Below are 23,546 nucleotides of genomic sequence, written 5' to 3'. Positions count from 1 at the left end.
CACAACCCAATTAGGGTCCATATCGGTAAGAAATATAAATTTGAGTCATCCTGTTCTGTTATGTGCAGCGTAGAATGAAGCCCGAGATAATTTTTGATATTTGCTGGAGCTGGAATAACGCTTGTCCAAGAATAGCTTAGACCTCCCGCGACTGGTGGGACTGAAGGATGGTGGTCCAAGCTCAACTTTTTTTCTGGAACGAAACTTCTGCATTTGCGCATTTTGTTTCTGGAACTTCAAAGCATTTCAGATCGAATTTTCAGCAAGCTAGCAACAATGGCCGACGATGGAATGTTAATGAATTTTGAGATTGGGGATGTACCTATAGTTGCGAAACAAGCATTTAAAGGAGGGCGTTGGAAGGATCGATTGGCTGCGAAGAAAACTGCGCAGCACCGAGTTACTAAGAGCACGAATAAACCATCGACAAGAGAAATATTCTCTGAACCACAACATGACGCCAGCGCAGAAGAGTATATTGGGCGAGGAGCTTCATCAAGAGCACCAAAGCGACAACGAGTCGATGATAATTACAGCTCTTACGGTGGAAGAAATGAAAATACTGCAGCTTACGCTTCCGGAAAGCTTCCATCTGGAAGTATAAATGTTGGAGGAGGTAGGAAGACAACTTTTCATGAAGAACCTAGAACAGCATTCGTCGCTGGCAAATTGCCTCCTGGAAGTATCAATATTGGTGGAAAGAAGGCTACCCAAATCGAGGACGAGGGTAGAGCTGCTTATGCTTCCGGAAAATTGCCTCCAGGAAGTATAAATTCTGGCGCAAAGAAGGCCATTTCAATCCAGGATGAAACGAGACCGGCTTATGTCTCCGGAAAGCTCCCACATGGTAGTATCGATGGTATGCGAAACCGCGAAATGGCTGCTGTCCACCGCGAAATTGCTGAGGGTGGGAGGAAACCAGGCCAGGTTGTCTCGTCTCTATTCACATTCAATCCAACTTCAAAGAAAACTTTCGATGAACCCGAAGAACAAGCGGAACCGGCAAAACCATCCAATGCGCCTTTGACAGAGGAGATGGCAACATTCACCAATCTAGGACTATCGAGAAGGCTTGCAGCCCATCTATCAACTAAACTCGATATGAAAGCTCCAACTGCCATTCAAAAAGCATCTGTACAGCAGTTGATATCAGATGATAGCGATGCTTTTATACAAGCAGAGACTGGATCTGGAAAAACCTTAGCATACCTACTACCTATAGTTGAGCGAATATTGGCATTGAGTGAGAATGGCGTACAGATACATCGAGATTCTGGGCTTTTTGCGATTATTCTTTCACCCACAAGAGAACTGTGCAAACAAATCGCAGCTGTGCTGGAGAAAGTTTTACGTTGTGCGCCATGGATTGTTGGCACGACCGTTAACGGAGGAGAAAGTAAGCAATCAGAAAAGGCTAGACTTCGAAAGGGTGTCAATATTCTTGTCGCAACACCGGGACGATTGGCAGATCATCTCGATAATACAGAAGTGTTGAATGTAGCTACTGTAAGATGGTTAGTGTTGGATGAAGGAGATAGATTAATGGAGCTTGGATTCGAGGAAGAGATTAAAGGCATCGTTGAGAAAATAGGCCGAAGATCAGTCGCTAAAGCAAATTCGGACATGGGGTCACTTCCGACGCGAAGAGTCACTATCCTATGTTCTGCTACGATGAAGATGAATGTTCAGCGCTTGGGAGAAATCAGTTTGAAGGATGCTGTGCACATTCAAGCAGATCCTTCCGAACAAGAGAAACAAGACAAGGAAAATGGCATTGAAGCCCAAGATAAAGCATTCTCTGCACCTACGCAATTGAAGCAGTCATATGCTGTCGTTCCTGCGAAGCTCAGACTCGTTACGCTGACGGCTCTCTTGAAACGTGCTTTTGCACGAAAAGGGTCCGTGATGAAGGCAATTGTTTTCATCTCTTGTGCTGACTCTGTTGACTTTCACTTCTCGCTCTTCTCTCGTACCTCAGAAGCTTCAGCTGCGGTTGCGGACGAGGAGAAGGTCGATCTCCCCGCATTGCCAAAGTCAGAATTGGTCAAAGAGACCATAGCGCATGGAACTACGATTTCGAATAATTCAAACCCTGTAATTTTGCACAAACTTCATGGATCTCTTGCACAAAACATCAGAACAGCAACACTCAAGGCATTTTCCGAATCTACGGATCCTTGTGTTATGATATGTACTGATGTTGCGTCTCGAGGTCTCGATCTTCCAAATGTTGACTTTGTCATCGAGTATGATCCACCTTTCAGCGCAGAAGATCATCTACATCGTGTTGGTCGAACAGCTAGAGCTGGTCGCGAGGGTCGTGCTTTAATCTTCCTTATGCCTGGCGTCGAGGAGGAATATGTTTCTATCTTAGCATCTGGATACCGTGAAGGAAAGAAAGCCCTGACACGCCACACTGCTGAAGATTTGATACAAAAGGGGTTCGGCGGTATAGGTCGCGAATGGGAAGAGAGAGCTACAAATTTCCAACTTGAAGTTGAACGATGGAGTTTAGACTCGCCAAAATATCTTGAGATGGCACGCCGTGGATACCAGAGTCATATCAGGGCTTATGCCACTCATGTCGCAAATGAGAGACATATATTCAACATGCAAGAATTGCACTTAGGTCATTTGGCCAAAGCATTCGCCTTACGAGACAAACCTGGAAGCATAAAGGTACCAGGATTAAGACCAGCGAAGATGACCAAAGCAGATAGGAGTGTCGCGGCTAGGAAGGCGAAGAGGGGCGAGAAAGAAGAAGACAAAGCACCCGAGGGAGAAAGAGTGCGGAAACAAAAGAAGATGGAGTTGGACTTGCCTACTGTGGATGGTAATGAAGCTGCCGCGAGGATGAAGAGGAAGATGAAGGAGCATATGGCTGCTGCGAGCGAGTTTAATATTGGTTGAATGACTATTCGCTCTACTTGAGTATACGCAAGAATACAAAGGCTAAACTATACATGCAAAATTAATTCAATTATATCCAGAACATTGATTTTTCACCCCATTCTTTGCCTCTCTATAAACAAGCCCAGCAGAAGATCCCTGTAATCACTTTGCCAGCCACGTGTACAAAACTTTGGCGATATCCTAATTGATAAGCCATCGCACAAAGCTCTAGTTCTCAGTTTCGGTGATGCAGCCAGCATTGATAACAAGTTACAGAGGCTTAGGACTACCAGGCAATTTGTTAAATAACGTTGATTTTATCATATGGGGACGCCACAGCCTTTATTGATGGAAGTTCCATTCCTTTGCGAGTTCTGTCGAAAATTGAATACCTATAACACTATCCAACGTGAAGGATGCGACGTGTTTGACGCAGCTACTAGTGGATGCGTTCTTTGCGACACCGTACTCAAGTCCTTGGGAGGCCTGGACCCTCAGGCACAGTTCTTTGAAATGGCTGTTCTAGTTCCGGGTACGGTAATAATGTGGCGATCATCTCATGAAGAATTTCTGTTGAGCATTTACACTACAGAAGGTTAGACTATGCTACAGGTCTCATCAGATGAAGATATCAAAGCTAAATAACTTCTGTCAAGATGACCGGCTCGCCAAGCGTGTACCCTTGAGACCACTATCGTCAGATGTTTCATCAAAAGAAAGCTTCGACATTATATCCACATGGTTACAGCAATGTCTCTCGAAGCACAAGAATTGCCAGAATCGAGACGAGATTAACCAAAAACTGCCAACCAGGGTTATAGATGTACAGCACGAAGGTCAGGATCCGTTTTTGGTAGAAACAAATCAAAGAAATGGCAACTGGGTTGCATTGAGTTATTGTTGGGGCTCTTCACCTACAGCGGTAACAACGAGGCAAAATCTTCAACAGCATTGCAATAAGATACCTATGTCCAGCCTTCCTCAAACCATGAAAGATGCTATTGTTGTTGCTCGTCGGTTAGGGTATCGATATCTTTGGATTGATTCTTTGTGTATCATACAAGATTCACCAGAAGATTGGGCCGTGGAGTCACTTAAAATGGCAGATGTTTATGGAGGCGCCTCTTTGACAATTGCAGCAGGAGCAGGCATAGATACTGCGTCCGGGATCTTTGACAGTACTAATGTTTTCCGCCAACAGCAATGTGGAAAGTTTAATTTCTCGATCGAAGGCTATGATCCCCATCATCCTGAAGAACGTGGGAGGCCGCATGTAATGAATTCCATAGATTTGGATCCATATACATTTTCAGGCTGCCTCAGCAAACGTGCTTGGACTTTACAGGAAAACTTAATGTCTCGGCGCTTGATTACTTTCGGAAAAGAGCAATTATACTGGAGATGCGTCACACAAGACTTCATAGAGGCATGTCCCACTCGAGAATTCACCCAAAGGAACCACAACCACACTGATTTTATACGCCGAAATATGAATGAAAAAAAGACGGAATTGTCTTGGTGGTATGATATCGTGAATGATTATATTCACCGCCACATAACTATGCAAAAAGATGTACTAATTGGTATCTCGGCTATTGCCAAGGTGATGGCCGAAGAGATGAGACAGTCTCCTACTGCGTACAAGGCAGGTCTTTGGGAACATGACTTCCATAAAGGTCTCCTTTGGCGAAGGCCATACCACAGCCGTCTGCCACTCATACGGCATACTGAGTACATCGCGCCATCTTGGAGTTGGGCTTCAGTCAGTGCCAGCCACATGTCATCGCCTCGTATCTATGATGATGATGATATAAGTCTTTCAGAATATGACGAAGAACATGATGATTATACACCTCCTTCAGATGCTAAAATCATTGCAATCAACATTAAGAACGAGAATGACGATCATTTCGGGATAGTGCAAGGGGGTTATGTTAAGCTCTCAGGGCGAACTCTAGAAATTTGCCGCCATGAAATCCCATCAGTCTTTCTGGATTGCCCTGAGAATGCGAAAGATGAAATAAGTAAGTTTTACGATCAAGTGCATGGATACTCCATCTTCGAGGCCAATTTGATTGCAAATGGATGCAAGGATTCCCATCCAAAGGCTCTGCTGATCAGCATTTCAACTTTTCCTAAGGGTACCATGAATGTTTTGATTCTTCAGAGTACTGAAAGTCTTGACGTATATCAACGAGTTGGGTGCCTGTCATTTGTAGCCTTCGATGGCAATCTCCAGCATCCAGATTGGACAACAAGAGAGATAACAATCATATGAATATCACGAGGCTGGGGTCTCATCGACAGCTTACCAAAGAAAAATAGCGCCATTTTCTCCTGTGCCTGATACGTAAATGAATTCCTTGGGAGGAGCAAAATTGTGGCTTTGGTTCTCGACCTCCCGAATAGCCATGAAAGCTTCGAAGCTTGATTGCGGCAATTTTGGGGCAGACACCAAGACAGAAATCCGATTATCCACCATCTGGGAAAAGCACCCGGAAACTTTCTTTAAGATAAATGTCATACCGATTTCATTTCATTTCATTTCATTTTATTGCATATATACACGTTCTTTTTGGGACTATTCCACCAATCATCGAACATTATTTTCTGATATCATAACGAGAGAAGAGGCGAGGAGGTCATATTCTTTTGTCAGTCTTTATGTAGCTCCTCAACTTCTAGTATCACCAATACACACACATTTCTTCTGTCCATCTTGTTCTTTTCGGTCAACATTCCCTTCCTTCACGATCAGTCTTTTCAGGTAAAAGTTTGGGGAAATTGTGTGGAGTAATGAGGAAATATAACAGAGTGCTTTGTAAATACACGATGAGTAGGATGAGATGGGTATCAAGAGCATTCTTCTTAACAACGAATATCTTTCTAGCAATGAATGAATTTCATGAATCAATATACCTGAAGGGCATATAAAAAGAGCAGGAGTCAAGAGACAACCCAAAATTTACACAATCCTCTGACTAGTAGGTTGACGTGAAACCTTTCTGCCCCCTTTTCTCGCTAGCTCCATCACGGCCGCTCGGGATAGATTACACAATGAAGGATTCCGCTGTGCTGTTTTGTTTGCTTGTCATTGATGTATAATGGAAAGTTTGAAGACTCTGTCATGAGAAAAGTGTTGAGGCTTGATAAATATATGGTAGAAGTGTAACATTCTACTCCATTCTTATCTATATGTATGTATTTTAACCTCAGGCTTTTAACCTATAACCGCTTCATCTGTGTTGTTTTTATCCATAATCTTAGTTATGCTCCTTTTCTTTACTTCGTACAATTCGTTGGCTCATGCTCCCTCTACCCATACTCCGTCTATTCAACAAGCCAGGACTTTAGTACAAAAACTTTAGCGAAAACATTGATACTATTGACATAGCCTTCATACTCAATTTTAGAATTGATGGACCCACCAAGCATCTTCAATTGGCAGACCAACAAACACCAAATGAATCCCATTCTCCCCAAGGCCCTTGATCATCTCAATTTTCCAAGTCTCCTCAACCTGAAAAATCTCGATCACATATACAAACTTGATCTCTCTCAACGCAAAACTTGGAACGGATTCTTTATGTCTCTTCAGCCCTAATAAGTTCCCGGTGAGAGTCACGCACTCAAGTCTATCTTGAGACCACAATTCCAGAGTGTCTAAAGAGTTTGGCAGAAATTCGTGTAAAAGGGAACCATCCGAGTAGCCCTCGAAACCTATCAACAGATCCAGCTGCATCTTCATGTGTTTTAAACAGGAGAATTTTGTAAAGGCAGTAGTATTCAATAACTCGATGGGCGTATTGTCAGAGACTAACCTGCGGATCCCCAGCAAAGATAGAGACTCCAAGCTATCGCTATGCACAGAGATGCCTCTCATAAGTGTGCGAAGAAATCCAGGAACGACGAAATAATCAACACGCCTTCCGTTGCGGAACATGTCTTTCGAATTTCCATCGTATGAGAAATGCTTTAGCTTCCAGAATATGGAAAAAAAACATTGTCCAATTCATGAAATAGACTTCGAAATTATACATGAGATCTAGAGATTCTGCCTCACATGATCCCAGGTTCGTGACCTCACGAGAGAGCGACTCTGATTGGAATGCAAAGCCATCGACCTTCAATTTCTTAAGGCTAGGTATTTTCATTAAGCTATCGAGCAATTGTGCATTCAGTCTTGTGTAAATGACTCGTCTCGGATTTGATTCGCGGAAAGTTACAGCAACGTAGTGGAGTTCTTCAAGTTTGATAAATTTGAGAGGGCTTACCACTCTGAAGATTTGCGCCCGCCAATGACGATTTGGAGCATTTGCATCTGAAGAACTTATCTTAACCTGGAGCTTTTTTATGTAGGGGCTCAGGATAGTGAGTATGGATATCATTAACTCAGGGTAAGTCAGAGCAATATTCACGTCTAATAGTCGTTTGAACGTTTTTATGAGATCTGCCACATATGTCTCTACTCCTCCAGTATTGCCATTTGTTCGGTTTTGTAACCTGAGAAGCTCGTCTGGCAGCCCATCTATTGCAGTTTTCAAGAATGGAGCATCCGCGAGCTCCATGTGTTGATCTCTACTCAAGGAAATACGAGAGATTCCGTAACCCCACCTAATCGAAATAAATTTGAAATCAGACCACCGATCTGGTCGCAATATGAGCATTCGAATAAATCTGCTCAATTTGCGAATGGATTTGAATTTGCTTTTGTTGCTGAATCGGGAGTAGAGAAGGGGTTCGCATATTATGTAAAGACGTCTGCATGTTACTGCAAGGCTATATACACTTTTATCAAGTTTGAAGGGCGAATAGCTTTCGCGAAGAATCTCAACAATCTTGGTTAGGACCTCTGGAGGGATTTTTTGAAATGCTGACATGATTGTGTTGGGAAATTCGAATGCGTTCGAAAGAAATAAGACGTATGGAGTCCAGGCGTGAAAGATTATACACCTGAGGGATTCTTATTTGATGCAGGGAAATGTAATGAAAATACCTAGAATACCCAAAAACAGCCATGTTTAGAAAATGAGAGACATGATTGTTTGATAGAAAGAGCATTGATCTATCCTGCTCTTGATTAAGTCAAGCCGACCTAGTGACCATGTGATGTGAAGCAAATCCGCTCCTTCTCCTTTTATATTGGCCTATCCTAAACTCTCGGCTCCCATCTTCCTTTCGTGCCTTTGCCTCCACTGATTTCGAGTAGATTCCATGATTGTTCTGACTCTGCTGTGGAAGAAGTGTTGACCATCCACTTCTTACATACGACAGAAGAGGTAGCTAGCTGTGGTGACCACTTCCTTTTGCGTGGAGACGAGTCAAAGTCTTACATTCTACGAAAGGTGGGAAGTACCTCGTAACTCGATCGTATAAGTCGCTCCAGACTCAGACTCAAGACACAGCTGATAGAAATGGCAGCCCAGTATGATACCCTATCTTCCTTCCCAATCCTACGAAAACTTGCCAACCTAATGGCAAGATGAATACTCAGATCTCTTAAAAACAATATGCATCATATATCTCAAACTTTCCCATCAAGATATATAACCACGCACCATTTTCGACGCCTCATAGAACTTCCCACAACAACCATCTCTCAAGTTTCCAATTGCCAATAGGAGGGAGTCCCCCCTTAGATTCTCGCTTCAACTAATTTTGACTTTTGACCTGAGAAAAACATTGATCGAATTCGGATATCCAGCATCAATCATCCCCAATGGAGGGTTGACAAGTTAAAAAAAAATTGTAATCTTAGTACAAGCAGGTATACAAAGAAGGAAATGCCGTCAATACTGCTGCAGATTGCTGCAGAGAAAGTCTTATGCACAATACAGCAAAGACTCATCATCAAGAACGAACATTCCACTCCATCAAATCTACATTTCGGGGCGAGTGAACTCGTTAGTATTTCGGAGCGTGTAATATAGCTTCAATATTACTAAATTGAGTATCTAATAAGCCTTTGGCATTAAGAGACTAAAAATAAAGCCTCTTTTTTTTTCAATTCTTTATATAATTGACTTCAGAAAAAGTGTTATATAATCATATCATATAACCACACACAAACTGGATTCCTGGGTCTTGAAAAATGAAACACATATACATACGCTGTACAAAAAATTCCGTAAAATCCGACGCATAAATTTCTTCCGCTACGCTCCGAAACAAATCTACAGGCCCGCCCCCCCCCTTCCCCACCTCCCAAGAAGAAAAACATAACCCCCCAAAGCCCCTTCCTACCACGAAATCACCACCCCCATCCCTAAGTCCCAACATCACATCACACACATCACACACATAACCTCCTCCTCAAACCCCCAATCCAACCCTAGAAAAGCAAGCAAGCAAAATCCAGAATTCTGCTTCTCCTCACGAAAAATCAATCCTCTCTCACCCCGTATCTGACTTCCTATGATCTTCTCCTCTTCCTTACCCCATTTTACAAATTGACTAATAAGCACAACGAGTTACCCAAACCAAGCACGTGCTGTACTCGAATGAAAGTATACCAAACAAACAATCGCAAATTTCATTCTCAAATCCCCACTGGAGTAGTAGTGCCGCGGTAGCGATGTTTATTTTGTAGTTAGGTATCCATCCATCTGTGCTAGTTAGTTTTCAGATTGCTCGAGGATATATCTATGATTCGCATGAGTAGATTTTGGGATACATGCGATGTTGTGAATGATTCTTGTATATATTATCATATCCCATTCTCCATACTCATATATGCGTATACTCATCGCCAAACTCCAGTACCTGGTAAAAATCCCATTTGAACACCTAAAGAAATGCAATTCATGTTCTTTCTTGTCCTTCTCTTTACCCCTGTATCTCTCTCTTCTTTACCTCCTTCTCCCCTCCCTCTTCCTCACTGCAATCTCCATCTCCATCTCCATCTCTATCTCCATCTCCGCCTCTCATCCCACCCTCCACCTAAAAATCTCCTGTCCCCCTAACCCTATTAATCGCCCCCAAAAACCCCTTCGCCCAACTAAACCTCCCTGGATCAACTCCAATAACATCCTTTGCCTCCTCTCCCCTATCATCCCTCCAAATTCCATCACTCTTCCCCACCTCCCCATACAAATGCGTATTTTGATTTCTCCTCAACCCATCAATCCACCCTTTACAAACCATCGCGCTATCAATCATGACATTAATTTCCTGACTATGAAACCAACTCTGTGTGTCTTGGTTTCCATTGCCTTGAATACCGATATGTTCATCTACGATCATGACTTTGATATGGCAATCACGAAGCTTCTTTTTAGCTACTAATGGGGTAGTTTGGTCTTTACCCACGTAGAAAAAGTAGTGGAGATGTTGTTTTCCGGCGTCAGAGAGAGTGGTGTACATTTTATGGGCGATCATTTCGTTGGTGCCGCCTTGCATCGGGAGGAGTTCACCCTAGGGTCAATGATTAGAAACAGTCCATGAAGTGGTTGAAAAATATGGGTGTATATAACTTACAGTATCATTATATCCTAGACAAATATAGCAATAAACATCAATACCCCTCTCACAAGCATTGATAATTTCCGGAACCAAAGGCTCAGCATTAAGTGTTGGACTTTGAATAAAGACATTCTTGGTAGCGTTTCTCAATGCAGAAAGCCAAACCTCATTCTGAGGATTATACACAGAACTATGATTTGGCGATCCATATGGTTCACGACAAACCATAGCAATGGGGAATGGTTCATGAACTGGATGAGGGATGTAAGGAGTCATCTCCTCCTGTGGTGCACAATCCGGTGCATTTCCTTTGAAGCCTGGGTTCTTCGTGTGATTGAGATGACGAGTAACAGCTTCAATTCTAGTTTCCCCATTCTTCGGAGATACAGCGGTTTGAACTCGCGCTACTTCGCCGGCGATATCTTCGTCGTAATGAGGGTCATCAGTGGTGTGTTCCGGGAGAATATTGCCGGACGGCGAGGGATGTACGATCTGTGATTGAGGAATCACTTGATTTCCATTACTCAAGAATTCTTGAGTCTCCATGTCGGGTCCATTAACTCCATGCTGAGCTAGAGTACCATTTTCAGGTGAGACAGGCACCTTTTTCTCGAGATCCTTAGTGTGAACAACATGCTCAGCATCTCCTGTCGTTGCAATTGCTCTTGCATTCTCGGCCATCATTTCTGTAGTTTTGAGATCTTTAACTTCGAATCCATGATGAGTATTCTCGTCGCCATTCAATTGAATCTGTCTGACTCTGTTGCTAAGGTCTTCTGCATTATCAGAATTTCCAACTGGGTGTGTGATACTCTCAGTCGTTGAAGGTCCTGTAGCTACATTGCCATTGACTGTAGTCTCGGGGTGAATATAACCAGGCTGATTTGAAGCTCGAGGCTCATATGAGTAAGCTGATTGTGCCTGCATTCTTTCCGGGTGTACCACGGCCGAGTGGCCCCTGATTGCTCCATTTTGATCAAAAATTTCATTGTGACCTTTGTTTTCAAATGACCTCAGCCCACCCTGAACCGCTGGGGAATTATGACTGGGTAATGGCGGCTCAAACTTCTTATGCCAAGAAATCAAAGCCATGTCGTAAAGCGAATCAACAATTGGTCCTTCCAGATGTGTCATCATCTCCATGTTGTCATTGTCCTGAATATTGTTGCTTTGGAGGACAGCAAATTTTCTATCCACAACCATGTATTTGCAGTGGAATGTTCCAAGCATAGGTCTGTGATAGTTCATGACCTGGAGGTCGATATTTGGGATATCTTCTGCTGCAGGAAGTGCGACAGCTTTGCCTAGATACTCTTTCTCCGGAACGAAGTAATGATTGTCGAGCAGTTGTTTTGCACTTCCTCTGTCATATTGTAGTTTGAATACTATCCTCTCACCTCTCTCACCAGCTCTTCTAGAAAGCTCCCTCATGGCATTTGTGATGTATTTCGAGGCAACTGAATTCTGCCAATAATTTGTTGCTAGAATAACTTCTTTCTCGGCTCGAACAATTAGATTTGACATGTGTCGCATGATATCCGGCACACTAAATATTTTCTCTCGTTAGAATATTCATCGGAAAAGGGGGATATCGTCCGATATCATTTCGGGAAGTTTGAGTGGTACATACACTGAAATAACACTCAATGGCATAACACCAGAACTTCCCATCAATGGCGGACTAACCATACAATTGCTCACGCTATTGTCTAGAGTACATAGCGCATCATGATACATCTGCCAATCATTAACAGTGATCTCTAATTGTCAGATAAAGACCTCTTACCTTTAAAAATAGTTCACTTGGCTGGGATGAACCCCAATTTCCACACTCCAGCGCTCTCTGCAAATCTTCTGGCGTAATTGTATCGCGATGTCTCCTAGCCTCGTTCTTACTCTCCTTCTCACCTGCCGCATGCCCTCCGTACAACTGCTTCCATGCATCACCCGGTGCCATAGTTGGATCCTTTGCGAGTAATGAGGAGACCGTCTCCTGGCTCGTACAGAGCTTGTATACTTTATCTGATATCATGGCTCCTGAATTCCTTTCTGGTTCTTTCTTTTCGGAATGTGCAGTATGTTCAATTGATCGTTTGTCCTTTGGTATCAACTCTCGCTGGCGTCTAATTGTTAAAGCACTATATGGAAATATCACAAAAAGTTGTACAAACAAAGTTACAATGGCTTCAAGATTTTGATAGAATGTCATGGTGAAGCAAAAAAAGACCAGAGAAGAGGGGGATAAATCAACAGTTATTATATTGTCAATTAAGAAAGATAATCTTTAGAGCAACGTCGGAATAAATATTTTAGTAACGTTTACTGATGGATTCGTACCTACTCTTCCTCTTTCCACGCGTTTTTACCTGTTTTTGATATCACGTCGCATTCGGATTCGATGAATTTGGATGATTGGAGGGGCGAGAGGGGCTCCAGAGGGTTATGACGCTGAACATGCCAGGATAACAATCAAGCTTTTGCCAAGTTATGTTTAAAATCTTGCAACGCATGAATTCGTCGATTTTAAGGCTGATTTGATATAAATAACTGATGAAAGGAGAGGAAGAGAGGGAAGGAAAGAAGAAGAAACCTTGATTAATCCTGGTTGATCATATCTGAAGTGGTTTTTTTCTCTCTGGATTCTTAACGGCGTTCCAAGTCTTGGCATTAAGGGTTCTGGGGAAATCCTTTCTATTTGGTGGTATGTTGTGAATCGTAGGCCACATCTGCCAATGAGAGGATTGTTGATAGATATTCCACCATACATACATCTTTGACATACATCTTGACACACATCTTGGTATGTATGAATGTGCAGATATAGATTGTTTTCTGCCAGGTAGAAGTCAAGGTAGATGGGTAAGATTCTCTACAAGCAAGTTCTTAGTGACATCCTTTTACTCAATCAATCAATTCAATTCAACAAATGACGTCGGAGGTTCGGATAACATTGCCGAGTTGTCTTTTCTCGAAAATGTACCTAGATTCTCTGACTAAGCGCATTTTTTATGTAGCACTGGCCACAAACAACACAGCCACAAATACCACAGCCACATCTCGAGTCACCATCTACCTCCAGGGCTAGGTACCTAGCATTTTCTCAAGATCCAGACCGTCTCAGATTCTTCCCTCACAATATAATTTACATCCCCATAAACATGTCGTCCAATCCACCCTCCGACCCTCCATCGCGCACCACAACGCCAAATCCACAGTCGCGCTTCACATCGCAATCGAAAACCGTTGAGGATGTGCTCAGTACGCAAACCGTGGGATTGGTCAAGCTGTCTGATTTTCGCAAGCGCAGAGCGGAGGCGGTAGAGATGAAGGAGAGGGATGCGCAGGAGATCGGAAGCGGAAGGAGTGGAGCTAGTACACCTGTGGGCGACGGGTGAGTTTATTTCGATTTCTTTTGCGCTTGGGTTCAAGGGAGAGGGAGATTGAGAAGCGCGAGATGAATCGCATGCTTCAAATATTACGAATAGGACTAATAGCATTAGTACAGTGCCTCCACATCCACCGATCATCAATCTGGTCCCCTGAAGAAAAAGAAAAAGAAAGCGGGAACACCCAAATTATCATTCGGAGTCGACGACGAAGAAGGTGGAGAAAATACAGAGTCCGAACCTTCACGATCCGCAACTCCAGATATTCCAAACAAGAAGAAGAAAATAGGCGTCAATTCTAGCGTTTCGTTTGTCCCCAAAACGCTGACTAAATCTGCATTGTTGAAAGAAGCGCAAACGCGAGAATCGTTACGGAAAGAGTTTTTGGCAATCCAAGAAGCGGTCAAGGGGACAGAGATTGCAATTCCGTTTGTGTTTTATGATGGGACAAATATACCAGGTGGAGTAGCGAGGGTGAAAAAAGGAGATTTTATTTGGGTTTTCTTGGATAGGAGTAGGAAAGTTGGTGCCGAGTTGGGGGTTGGAGAGAAGGCGAACAGTAATAGAGAGTGGGCGAGAGTCGGTGTAGATGATTTAATGTTGGTTAGAGGGGGTTTGATTATTCCGCATGTAAGTTGCCTTGGCTTTGCTTTCAATTTTTGGATACGTATTGGATACAATGCTCACTATATTGGTTTCTAGCACTACGATTTCTACTACTTCATCATAAACCATACCCTTGGACCCAATAGCCAAGTCCTCTTCCCTCATAGTTCTTCACCGCCTCCTACCACCTCGATAACCCCTCTCGACACCGATTCCCCTATCCCAGAATCCTACAACCCACTTTCACGTCCTTCCGCTTCCAGTGGTACCAAAACCCCCACAACGAAAGTCGAAGATTTAGAGGGCTTTGGCGATGACCCAACTTTTACAAAAGTAGTGGATCGCAGATGGTATGAGAGGAATAAACATATCTATCCAGCCAGCGTATGGCAAGAATTTAACCCTGAGAAGGACTATCAGACCGAAGTTAAGAGAGATGCTGGGGGAAATGCCTTCTTCTTTTCTTGAGGAAATGTTCTGTGGTCCTGGTGGTATAAATTGGAATTGCGGAGGTCTATCGAACTTGTATAATTGTTGCGAGACCTGGAGCGCTTTGGATGATTAAATCGAGGGATCGATGGATGGATAGACTCGGAAGCCTTAAAACAGGAAGGAATATGAAACCTGGATAGAAACGAAGAATTAGCTTTCGAAATAACATAATAACACCAGCGCAAGTTCTTACCCTATTTGTCGAAAGTTTCCTGTGATTTCCCCCTCTATTTCGCATCCGCAATGGGTTCCCCTTTTCGATTTCTTCATTCCCCTATCCCAATACCAAAATTCCACTTTCCACTTTCCCCAACCCCTCAACCCCAAACCCACCACAAACCCCCCACCACACCCAAAACCGGTATCCACCCAGGCCACAACAGCAAAAGCATGAGATTAAACCCGCCCCCCAACATAAACAATGCGAATTCAAACGCTAAACGACGAGCTAAAAGATCAATGTATTTGTAGATCGAGAGGAGGATGGTGAAATTAGTAGAGGTATTGGAAGTACCGTTTGTGGAAGAGGGATTGCTGGTGGAGGAAGAGGAGGAGGGATATCGGTACGAAAGTGAGAGGGTTTTGTAGAGGGGACGGAAGGTGGGACGGAGGGCTGGAGATGAGGAGGATGGAGATGAAGATGTTGATTTAGATTTCGATGTAGATTTCGAAGCTGAGGAAGAGGGCGCAAGAGAGGGCGTAAAAGAAAGAGAAGGAGATTTGCGGTGAGCCTCTCCACTCAAGGGAGTTGGTTTTGTGAGGAGTTGGAAGTTGGACATTTTGCCTGTGAAGATTTCTCTCTCTTCCTCTATTTCGTAGCTCTATATGTATATATGTATCTTTGGATAGGTATATATGTACTCGTACAATGGAGAAACCTGTAGACCGCAGAAGAAAACTTCAACAATGGGATTTGAGGAATTCGATGGTCAGTTGGTATCCTATTTAAACAAAAAAAAAAGCACAGATCTTTTTCATGTGATGATCCGGGGGGTAGCGGTGGGACTGTCAGGGGTTTCGTTTGGAAGAAGGAGGAAGAATTATGACGTCATGGGAATTAGGGTGGTTTCAGTTCTTTTGGTTTCGATGGATTGGGAGAGTTTGTTGATTTAGAGTTGGATTTGGGGAAATGATGGATGGAGAATAGATCTAAATCTAGATCTTATGATCGTGAAAAGAGTGTAGATTCATCAAAGTTTTTTGAAGAAAATAAAGATTTGAATCGAAGCTGGGATACAATAATGTGGAATGAAGCCGTAAAATTACGTTATCCCATGAATAAAGATAGATAAATAAGGCCTATGAATTATCAAGGGTAGAGAAAGATTTGGAAGATCTTACATCGCAGAACGCGTCAGCCCCTAATTAAATATATAGTTGATTTTTTCCCGCGTGTAAAATTGGTTTGCTGTAGGTTTTTTGCAAGCGATGTTTCGATAGGAGAGAGAAGTGACATGCATAGAGGTGCATGCATATGCACTCGATATATTTATCCCGACGCCGTGCCCCTTGCAATTCTCACACCTAAGTGTATCGCGACGGCTTGACTCTTTCCTTCATAAATGGGGAAAGGTCGTACAAAAGTCTAGCGCGAAGCAGAGAGGTATAATGTCTCGGTCTCGGGAGTAGTTTAGAACTGGAAAGCGTTCCAAGTATTAAGGAGGAATGTTAAGGTCAAGTCAAAAATGAGCTCTCTTTCCGTGGAACAATGAGCAATCTGTGCAATACTGTACGATGGTACAGTAAGAAAAACGTGTCTAAGACTCCCTCCCTCCAACCTTGTACAAGGGAAGTGTACTTGAGACTCGTCGCATTTTCGACTAGTCCGTAGCTTACAAAAGAAGAAGAGAAGTAGTAGAAAAGTAGGAAGATCGTGGAGAAATTATAGGGCAGTATTTGTTAGTGAGTTGGTTGGTGTGACCTTATTCGAGGCCATATTTCGTGCGTGATACTGACATGGAAATGGCCAGGATGGAGGTCATGATTAACATAAGCGAATAAAAGGAGAGGACTAAGAACATGTGGGGGGATCGATTCGTGGGGGATATTTTCGGGTAAGAGTGTTGACCATACAACGAGGTACGCATTCGTCAATACAAGTGTTGGACTTAAGAAAGGGTATCATGTGAAATCGATATGTGAAGCGCAAAGATAAGCATGATGTAGACCTTGTGAAACAGATTATATTTTGATATCAAATGGGTGCGGCCCGGTAAGAGTCGTTGTGATAGGCGAAGATGCGGTATAGCAAAGCTATTATCAAAGTCCAGTATCCTAGTACAAAACGGCTGCTTAGAAGTGTAAGGATGTAGAATGCACGCCTCAAAAATGGCCTAATATGCACCAGAACATGCTTACTCTCGGGATTGATAGATAGTTATGGTGTGACCTCTAGTCCTGTCTTGGAGCCACAAAGCCTTGATTCTGAGTATCGGCCAAATGTTCGTATCATGAATCCCCTCCTTGATTAAAATTCATACTATACCCACCCGTCTTCTCATCTTTGACCATCTGAAAATTATCGGTGGATAATCCAAATGGCTTCAGTATGCCATTTCCGAACTATAGTATCACAACCCCAATCGTAAGCTCTTATGAACAAAAGAAATGAGACTTACAAGAATCAATCAAACTAACCTGCTTTAATTTCCCCATCATCTCGCCCATTTCTCTGTCTTGAGCTGCTTTACTTTTGGGTGGCAGAACGCGAAGTTGTGTTTCAACTGTTTTGCGGTCTATGGCGGACAGGTTGGTAAAGGTTGAAAGGAGTTTGTAATCTAGATTGCGGGGTGTAATATGTTAGATCGAGATTCCGAGCACTAGCATGAGACACGACGTTGCCAATGAAGGAAAGAGATAAACAACTGTACCTTCCACGGCGCCAGCTAAAGTAGACCATCCGTCCTGTTCACTCCTAGCCCTCGCCCTTCTCATCAAAGCTTTTGCCCTTATTCTCTCAATGTCCTTTGCTCGACTTTCTTTCGCATCATCAATATTCTTTCCTCTGGTATCCTCCGCTTTTGCAGCTCCCTCGCTGATGATTTCCTCATCTGCCTCTTCCTCTTCTTTCACCTCCTCTTTTCCTGCTTCTTCATCCTCATCCTTTTTCTTATCCGTCGCCTCGTCTTTCTGCAACTTTTCGAGTCCATCTAAAGCTTCTGAACTTGCTTTGGCAGCTTCCTTCCACGCCTCTAATTTCAAATGACAAGCCGCCACATTACTCTTCAATACCGCTCTCTCATATTCTAAATATTTCGGACACGTCGACAATGCGCTCTCATATGTATCGATAGCTTCTTTGTATGATTTCTGCGAAAATAGAGTATTGGCAGCAGCTTTTAGTGTATTAGATTCGGCGAGGAGTGACTATCATTTACGTCATTAGCAATAAGTAGATAGAATGCGGTTGCGCATCGCAAAAGGGTGTGGAAATACGCACAGCTTCTTCTTCGGGAGAGAATCTTAGGATTTCTTCAGTCTCTGAAGGTTCGGCATCAGCGTCGCGAGGTTTGCGCTGGAACTTTTCGGTACGTGTCGTCATGATGAATGAATGATTTCGGGGTGTATTCTGTAAGGTCTGCTGGCGTGAAGCATGTACGAACGGAAATGATACCGCATCGGCCGCACTGACCGCGTGTGATATTTACCCCGCCAACATGTTAGTCCCCACACTTCACTCACGCCAGCTTTAGACTCTATTGACATCAGAGCTGTAGTACAATACTGCAAATATGGCACCTCGAACAGAGTAGGTCTCTCCACCGGAATTTTATTTCCCACTCAATTGTATCCCTCTTCTGCAAAACTCTGGCTAACATCATGCCAGCTTCCCCCCAATCCGAGCATGTCTCTTCGACATGGACGGACTCCTTCTCGATTCCGAAGACAAGTACTCTATTGTCACCAACACCCTGCTCGAAAAATATAACAGGCCACCACTTCCCTGGTCCATAAAAGCACAATTACAAGGTCGACCTGCAGCTTCCGCCAGCGAAATTTTCTTTGGCTGGGCCAACCTCCCAATTTCCCGTGAGCAATACATCGAAGAACAAGAATCCCTCAAGCGAGAACTGTTTAAAACCTGTATGCCATTACCCGGTGTAACGAAACTCTTAGAAGAGTTAAAGAACGCGAGATCGGCAGCAAAGGAAGGAGAAAGGGAAAGAAAGCTACACATTGCCCTAGCGACGAGTAGTCATAAGGAGATGTACGATGCCAAAACTATGAATCATGTAACACTTTTCGAAGTCTTTCCTCCACATCGAAAAGTTCTTGGTGATGATCCACGAATTGGACCTGGACGTGGCAAGCCTGCTCCAGATATTTATCGACTAGCATTGGACACTATTAACCAGAGTTTAGAAGAAGGAGAGGAGCCCGTGAAAGCGGAAGAATGTCTAGTATTTGAGGACTCGGTGCCAGGTGTAGAAAGTGGGAGGAGAGCAGGAATGAGAGTATTGTGGTGTCCGCATCCGGAATTAAAGAATGAGTTTGTAGGGAGAGAAGGAGAAGTTTTGGCAGGATCGACTGGAGAAGGAGGAAACTTGGAGGAAGATGGTGTTGTTGGTACGGTGGGAGATGGATGGGGTGATTATTTGGAGACCTTAGAGAACTTCCCCTATGAAAGATATGGGATCTTGATAAACTAGAAGAGAGATATACTTAGACTTGGATATAGATGCTTCGCGAGAGAATGTACAAAGTCGATTGACTTTTGATAAAAGAGTATAGAGTTAAGGTACCTTGCCAGTAGCCCTTCATAATCTACTACAATGAAAACTTCTCAAGCATGGAACTACCACGTGTAAAATTTGTGCACAGAAAAAGAAACGGGGATTCGTCGTGTAGTTTCTCCTGCCTGAATCGAATCCCGTTCATCCTAAGTAAATGGTGCGAGAGCAGTACTGCAGTATTCATTAGGACCCAGGGAATATCGGTTCATCTAAACGAGTACTATGAAGTGAAGAGAGATAATGAATAGATCGGAGCTCGTCATCATTCATTCAACTCGGTAAGCTTGACTTCACCACATCTATGCGATCCTTTGGCGAATCATCGTGAATACACTCAAGTCAATAAACGCCATTCAATTTCTTAGAGTCACTTTCATCAATTCATATATCAAGATTTCAAGTTTGCACATCAATTTGGAGAGAATGCATAGTCTCATTGAAGATTGAAGCCCTCAAAGGGTCGCAGACAAAAGAAAGTAAAGCTAGAATACAGGAAAGTCGTCCATTGCAAGCAATTGAAACAACGATCTAGAGAAAGAAAATTAGATACAGAGAAAGGGCACGAACGCAATTTCTCATGAATGAAAAACCATGATAACTAAGAAGAAAATTGAAAAACCCGCTGAAGAACCGTAAAGAACGCTTTCAAGGGTATCTTTTCCTAACTCCATCGCTATGCCTTATATCCTAGAAATACCTGAGATAAGACCGCCAACACCTTGCAATGTAATGCCCGTGATTGTAGAACCATGCCAGTACCAGAAAAAAGTGTTTTAAATGCCGTGAATGCTGTGCGAATGCGAATTGCTGTGAAAATGCCCTGGGTATCGTTTTCCGAAGACTCCGCTGTATGCGTGATGCTGAATGGATCTATGCTGCGCAGTGTATCCTTTCGACTTGCACATGAAAATATGAAAGAAAAGCTTTTGAAGAGGCGCCAATGAATTGATTGACAGTGGAGCTCAGTAAGTCCAATTGTCGAGTGAAATCATGCAAAATGGTAGAGTGGGTGGCACAATACAGATGATTGATATCTGTTTTGCGAGAAGTAACGTATCCGCTACTGGAGCTCATACGATACAGAAACCGGTAAGTATTGCGTAAGTCGGAGGTAGATAGTAAAGGAAATGCATGTATGGTGTCAAATAAGTCGATATCTGAACCCATAGAGTCAAGTTACCGCAATAATAACCTGCAAGAAGCAGGAGTGAAAGAAGAGAAGTGTATGTATGGCGCTGTTACTGTATGCACAATGGCTCGTTACACGTTGAACGCTTTGATAATATCGAGTCGAGGTAAAATGAAGCCCGTAAATCGGAACATGAAAAGTCAAAAAAAGAAAATGCATCGAGAGCAGTGCAGAACCGCACTAAAACGAAGCCATCTGAACAAGTTACTGTCTGTGATTTGCCGTAAGGATCCAGAATGCAATCGAGGAATCAAAAGGTTGATGAATGAAGAGAGCAAACCAGCTAAAGACCAGTTGATGACTGAAAATTGAACCTTAAATCTATTGCGAGTTTTGTTGACTGGAACAATCCTCCGGGTCTGGGTATGTGCCATCGCTATGCTGAGTGGTAAGACTGGGTAAATGTGGACTTTGCGAGACAAGGCCAACATTATGACCAAGCTGAGGGGCGGTGTAAGGACTGGTTGGAACAGTATGGTTATGGTTATAGCTAGGGGGTTGACCTCTGAAAGATGTGGAATAGCCAGTTTGGGGCGGACCAGAGAATCCAAGACCATCATTGAACATGGTGCCGGCTTGAGGATTAGAACCAAAAGTGTTGAAGTTGTAACCCGGGTCGGGATTATACGATTGTTGATTTCCCAGATGTCTTTGTTGAAACGAGCCGTCATTATAGCCCCTACTGGTGGAAGCAGCTAAGTGAGGTGAATGACTGGCATGCTGAGATGGATGGCTGGCATGCTGAGAACGGTTATGGCTGTAGGAATAATATTTTGGGGTAGATTGATCATATGTACTTGAACCTTGATAGTAACCGTGATCGACATGTTGATATTCAACGGGCTGACGTAATTGAGGCTTGAAATTGGTGTTCTCTGCAATCATTTGCGGGGTACCATGAGACTCGATAGAGACAGGAGCAGGATATCCAGCGTGAAAACGCACAGCATTCATAGCAGAACCAAGTGCCATGCGATCTTCTTGTGACTTAGGCTTGAAGGTTCTGTTTCTATGCGGCATCAATTTACCGTCGACGTAATCTCCCCGCAACTTAGCAAGCGGCATCAATGACTTGATGATGATAGAAAAGTGGTCCACACGATTGTCGTTTTTATCCTTAAGAAGATGTCCGAGGCCCTTGTAATCAGGCCATTGTGGGTGTGACCACACAGTCTCCATATAGTCGACATTGTATGCTCTCGCATACCATCTTAGATCCTCGAGGCTATAAGCCATGACCTTTGCATTCTTGGGGTCAAGACCAAGAAGTCGACAAATCGTCTTCTTATAATCATCTTCAGCTTCGGCTTCCACTACTTCCTGTGATTTGACAGGTGTTTTAGTATTGACGAGACGTGAGCGAGTATTGGTCGGTTGCCCCTTGGTCTTTTTGGTTTGTGGAGTCTTGCTCATGACAGAGTTGGTGGTATTGGATCGTGTAGGAGTCTTGAGAGTCGCTCGACGACCTCGAAGAGTTGGTTTGGCATTGGATCTGACTGCTGAGTCGATGTAATCTTCTTCCTCGGACTCATCTTCGTCCTCCGACTCTGACATATTCTTGCGCTTGGTTGAGTTGGTGACAGCTGATCGAGTAGGCTGAATGCGAGCTGGGGCTATTGGTGTCTTTGGACCAGCTGCATTACCGCGAGAAGGTTGATGAGGGCTGAAGCGGGCATATTTGTCGTATGGCTGTGCCTCTTCAGGAAGCAATTTGGCTAAAGCTGTAGCCGCCGCTTCGGGTCCCACGCCTTTGCTCAAGAACTGACGACCAATCTCATTTTGGGCATCGCGCTGAGCGTTGATCTTTTTGTTATTGAGCTTCATCTAAAAAATTTACTTTAGCAGTAACACAAAGATAGAAAAGGATAAAATTGTTTACCTTCAGCTCTCCCTGTGGATGACTAACGAAACGGTCGAGGTATGGAGCGTCCAACAACATTTTGCACAAGGCTTTAGAACGCTACGAAATAGATTAGATTATATTCTTTGGAGCATTGAATGCGTACTTACAGTGCAGGCTCCACAAATAGCTGTCCAACGTTGACCAAACGAAGTATGGATCATTGGTCCCTCAAACTTTGACTCATGAAATGCTTCTAAGAGTTTTACATCCATTTGTACAATTCGAGCCTTGTCCTGTGATTTCTCCATTAGTATTTTGAAATGGGAGGGGCTCAGGAATAAGTAGGAGGTCCACTTACGAAAATTTCCCAACAGACTTCCTCGATGGCATATGCCGGGTAACGATTTTCCTTAAACTTGGTGGCTGCTTGCGATAATCTGCCATGTTTGGTCGGCTTGTCGATAATCGCGTCATCACCCTCTATTTCGACGGAGTTAAAGGCGTCGAACAAGTCTTTAATGTATACTCGCTAATCGGCAGGGTCAGCAGGAGCACCACTCACGCGTCCCTCCTCATAGGCTGCATCCATACGATCATCGATCCGACGGCGCTTTGTCTCTTGCATGTCTTGGAGGTCTGAGTAAATGGCCCGGTACGGACCAGGGGGACCCCGAGGAGCCGACATCGATGGTCGGACGTGCTCCTCAGGGTACCCGCTGGTACCGTACTCGGAACCATTGTCGTCTTGGTCCATCTTCTGTAAATGAATATGAAAGTTAGTCAATATTTTTTGAAGGTGAATTTTTCTTGCGTGGGAAATCAAAAAGGTAAGGGTAAATATCTCAATGTGAAAGAATACGTATGAATGAATGGAATATTGTACTAACTACACGCTGGTGTGCGAAACTGAAATTGGTCTTGAGTATCTGCAGATCAAAGAGTGC

General features: G+C 43.5%; 9 protein-coding genes across 9 annotated transcripts; 4 read left to right on the top strand and 5 right to left on the bottom strand.

Annotated features, from left to right (window-relative positions):
• Positions 1-276: 276 nt before the first annotated feature.
• EAF02_008760 (uncharacterized protein) lies at positions 277-2,910 on the top strand (the record flags this gene model as incomplete). Its single annotated transcript, XM_038904808.1, has 1 exon — positions 277-2,910. The coding sequence occupies one exon, from the start codon at positions 277-279 to the stop codon at positions 2,908-2,910; it is 2,634 nt and encodes an 877-aa protein (XP_038755218.1).
• A 604-nt stretch (positions 2,911-3,514) lies between these two features.
• Positions 3,515-5,170, top strand: EAF02_008759 (uncharacterized protein; the record flags this gene model as incomplete). Its single annotated transcript, XM_038904807.1, has 1 exon — positions 3,515-5,170. The coding sequence occupies one exon, from the start codon at positions 3,515-3,517 to the stop codon at positions 5,168-5,170; it is 1,656 nt and encodes a 551-aa protein (XP_038755217.1).
• Positions 5,171-6,809: 1,639 nt separating this feature from the next.
• On the bottom strand, positions 6,810-7,772 carry EAF02_008758 (uncharacterized protein; the record flags this gene model as incomplete). The annotated part of the gene is made up of 1 exon (XM_038904806.1): positions 6,810-7,772. One exon carries the CDS (start codon positions 7,770-7,772, stop codon positions 6,810-6,812), a length of 963 nt encoding a protein of 320 aa, XP_038755216.1.
• Positions 7,773-9,831: 2,059 nt separating this feature from the next.
• Positions 9,832-12,562, bottom strand: EAF02_008757 (uncharacterized protein; the record flags this gene model as incomplete). Its single annotated transcript, XM_038904805.1, has 4 exons — positions 9,832-10,305; positions 10,369-11,899; positions 11,984-12,090; positions 12,140-12,562. The coding sequence occupies 4 exons, from the start codon at positions 12,560-12,562 to the stop codon at positions 9,832-9,834; spliced, it is 2,535 nt and encodes an 844-aa protein (XP_038755215.1).
• A 949-nt stretch (positions 12,563-13,511) lies between these two features.
• On the top strand, positions 13,512-14,813 carry EAF02_008756 (uncharacterized protein; the record flags this gene model as incomplete). The annotated part of the gene is made up of 3 exons (XM_038904804.1): positions 13,512-13,744; positions 13,859-14,369; positions 14,442-14,813. The coding sequence occupies 3 exons, from the start codon at positions 13,512-13,514 to the stop codon at positions 14,811-14,813; spliced, it is 1,116 nt and encodes a 371-aa protein (XP_038755214.1).
• A 341-nt stretch (positions 14,814-15,154) lies between these two features.
• On the bottom strand, positions 15,155-15,616 carry EAF02_008755 (uncharacterized protein; the record flags this gene model as incomplete). The annotated part of the gene is made up of 1 exon (XM_038904803.1): positions 15,155-15,616. One exon carries the CDS (start codon positions 15,614-15,616, stop codon positions 15,155-15,157), a length of 462 nt encoding a protein of 153 aa, XP_038755213.1.
• Positions 15,617-16,956: 1,340 nt separating this feature from the next.
• On the bottom strand, positions 16,957-18,378 carry EAF02_008754 (uncharacterized protein; the record flags this gene model as incomplete). The annotated part of the gene is made up of 5 exons (XM_038904802.1): positions 16,957-17,125; positions 17,196-17,399; positions 17,475-17,614; positions 17,708-18,203; positions 18,277-18,378. 4 exons carry the CDS (start codon positions 18,376-18,378, stop codon positions 17,286-17,288), a joined length of 852 nt encoding a protein of 283 aa, XP_038755212.1. The 3' UTR covers positions 16,957-17,125; positions 17,196-17,285.
• Positions 18,379-18,513: 135 nt separating this feature from the next.
• On the top strand, positions 18,514-19,626 carry EAF02_008753 (uncharacterized protein). Its single transcript, XM_038904801.1, has 2 exons — positions 18,514-18,585; positions 18,664-19,626. Exons 1-2 carry the CDS (start codon positions 18,569-18,571, stop codon positions 19,484-19,486), a joined length of 840 nt encoding a protein of 279 aa, XP_038755211.1. The 5' UTR covers positions 18,514-18,568; the 3' UTR covers positions 19,487-19,626.
• Positions 19,627-21,080: 1,454 nt separating this feature from the next.
• On the bottom strand, positions 21,081-23,356 carry EAF02_008752 (uncharacterized protein; the record flags this gene model as incomplete). The annotated part of the gene is made up of 5 exons (XM_038904800.1): positions 21,081-22,583; positions 22,639-22,719; positions 22,770-22,895; positions 22,961-23,131; positions 23,165-23,356. The coding sequence occupies 5 exons, from the start codon at positions 23,354-23,356 to the stop codon at positions 21,081-21,083; spliced, it is 2,073 nt and encodes a 690-aa protein (XP_038755210.1).
• Positions 23,357-23,546: the final 190 nt, after the last annotated feature.

Source organism: Botrytis sinoallii (genome assembly GCF_014898435.1).
Source record: "Botrytis sinoallii strain Bc 23 chromosome Unknown BSIN_017, whole genome shotgun sequence".
NCBI classification, from domain to species: Eukaryota; Fungi; Ascomycota; class Leotiomycetes; order Helotiales; family Sclerotiniaceae; genus Botrytis; species Botrytis sinoallii.
The sequence above is the reverse complement of the archived record's forward strand: the minus strand, read 5'-3'. Positions and strand labels throughout refer to the sequence as shown.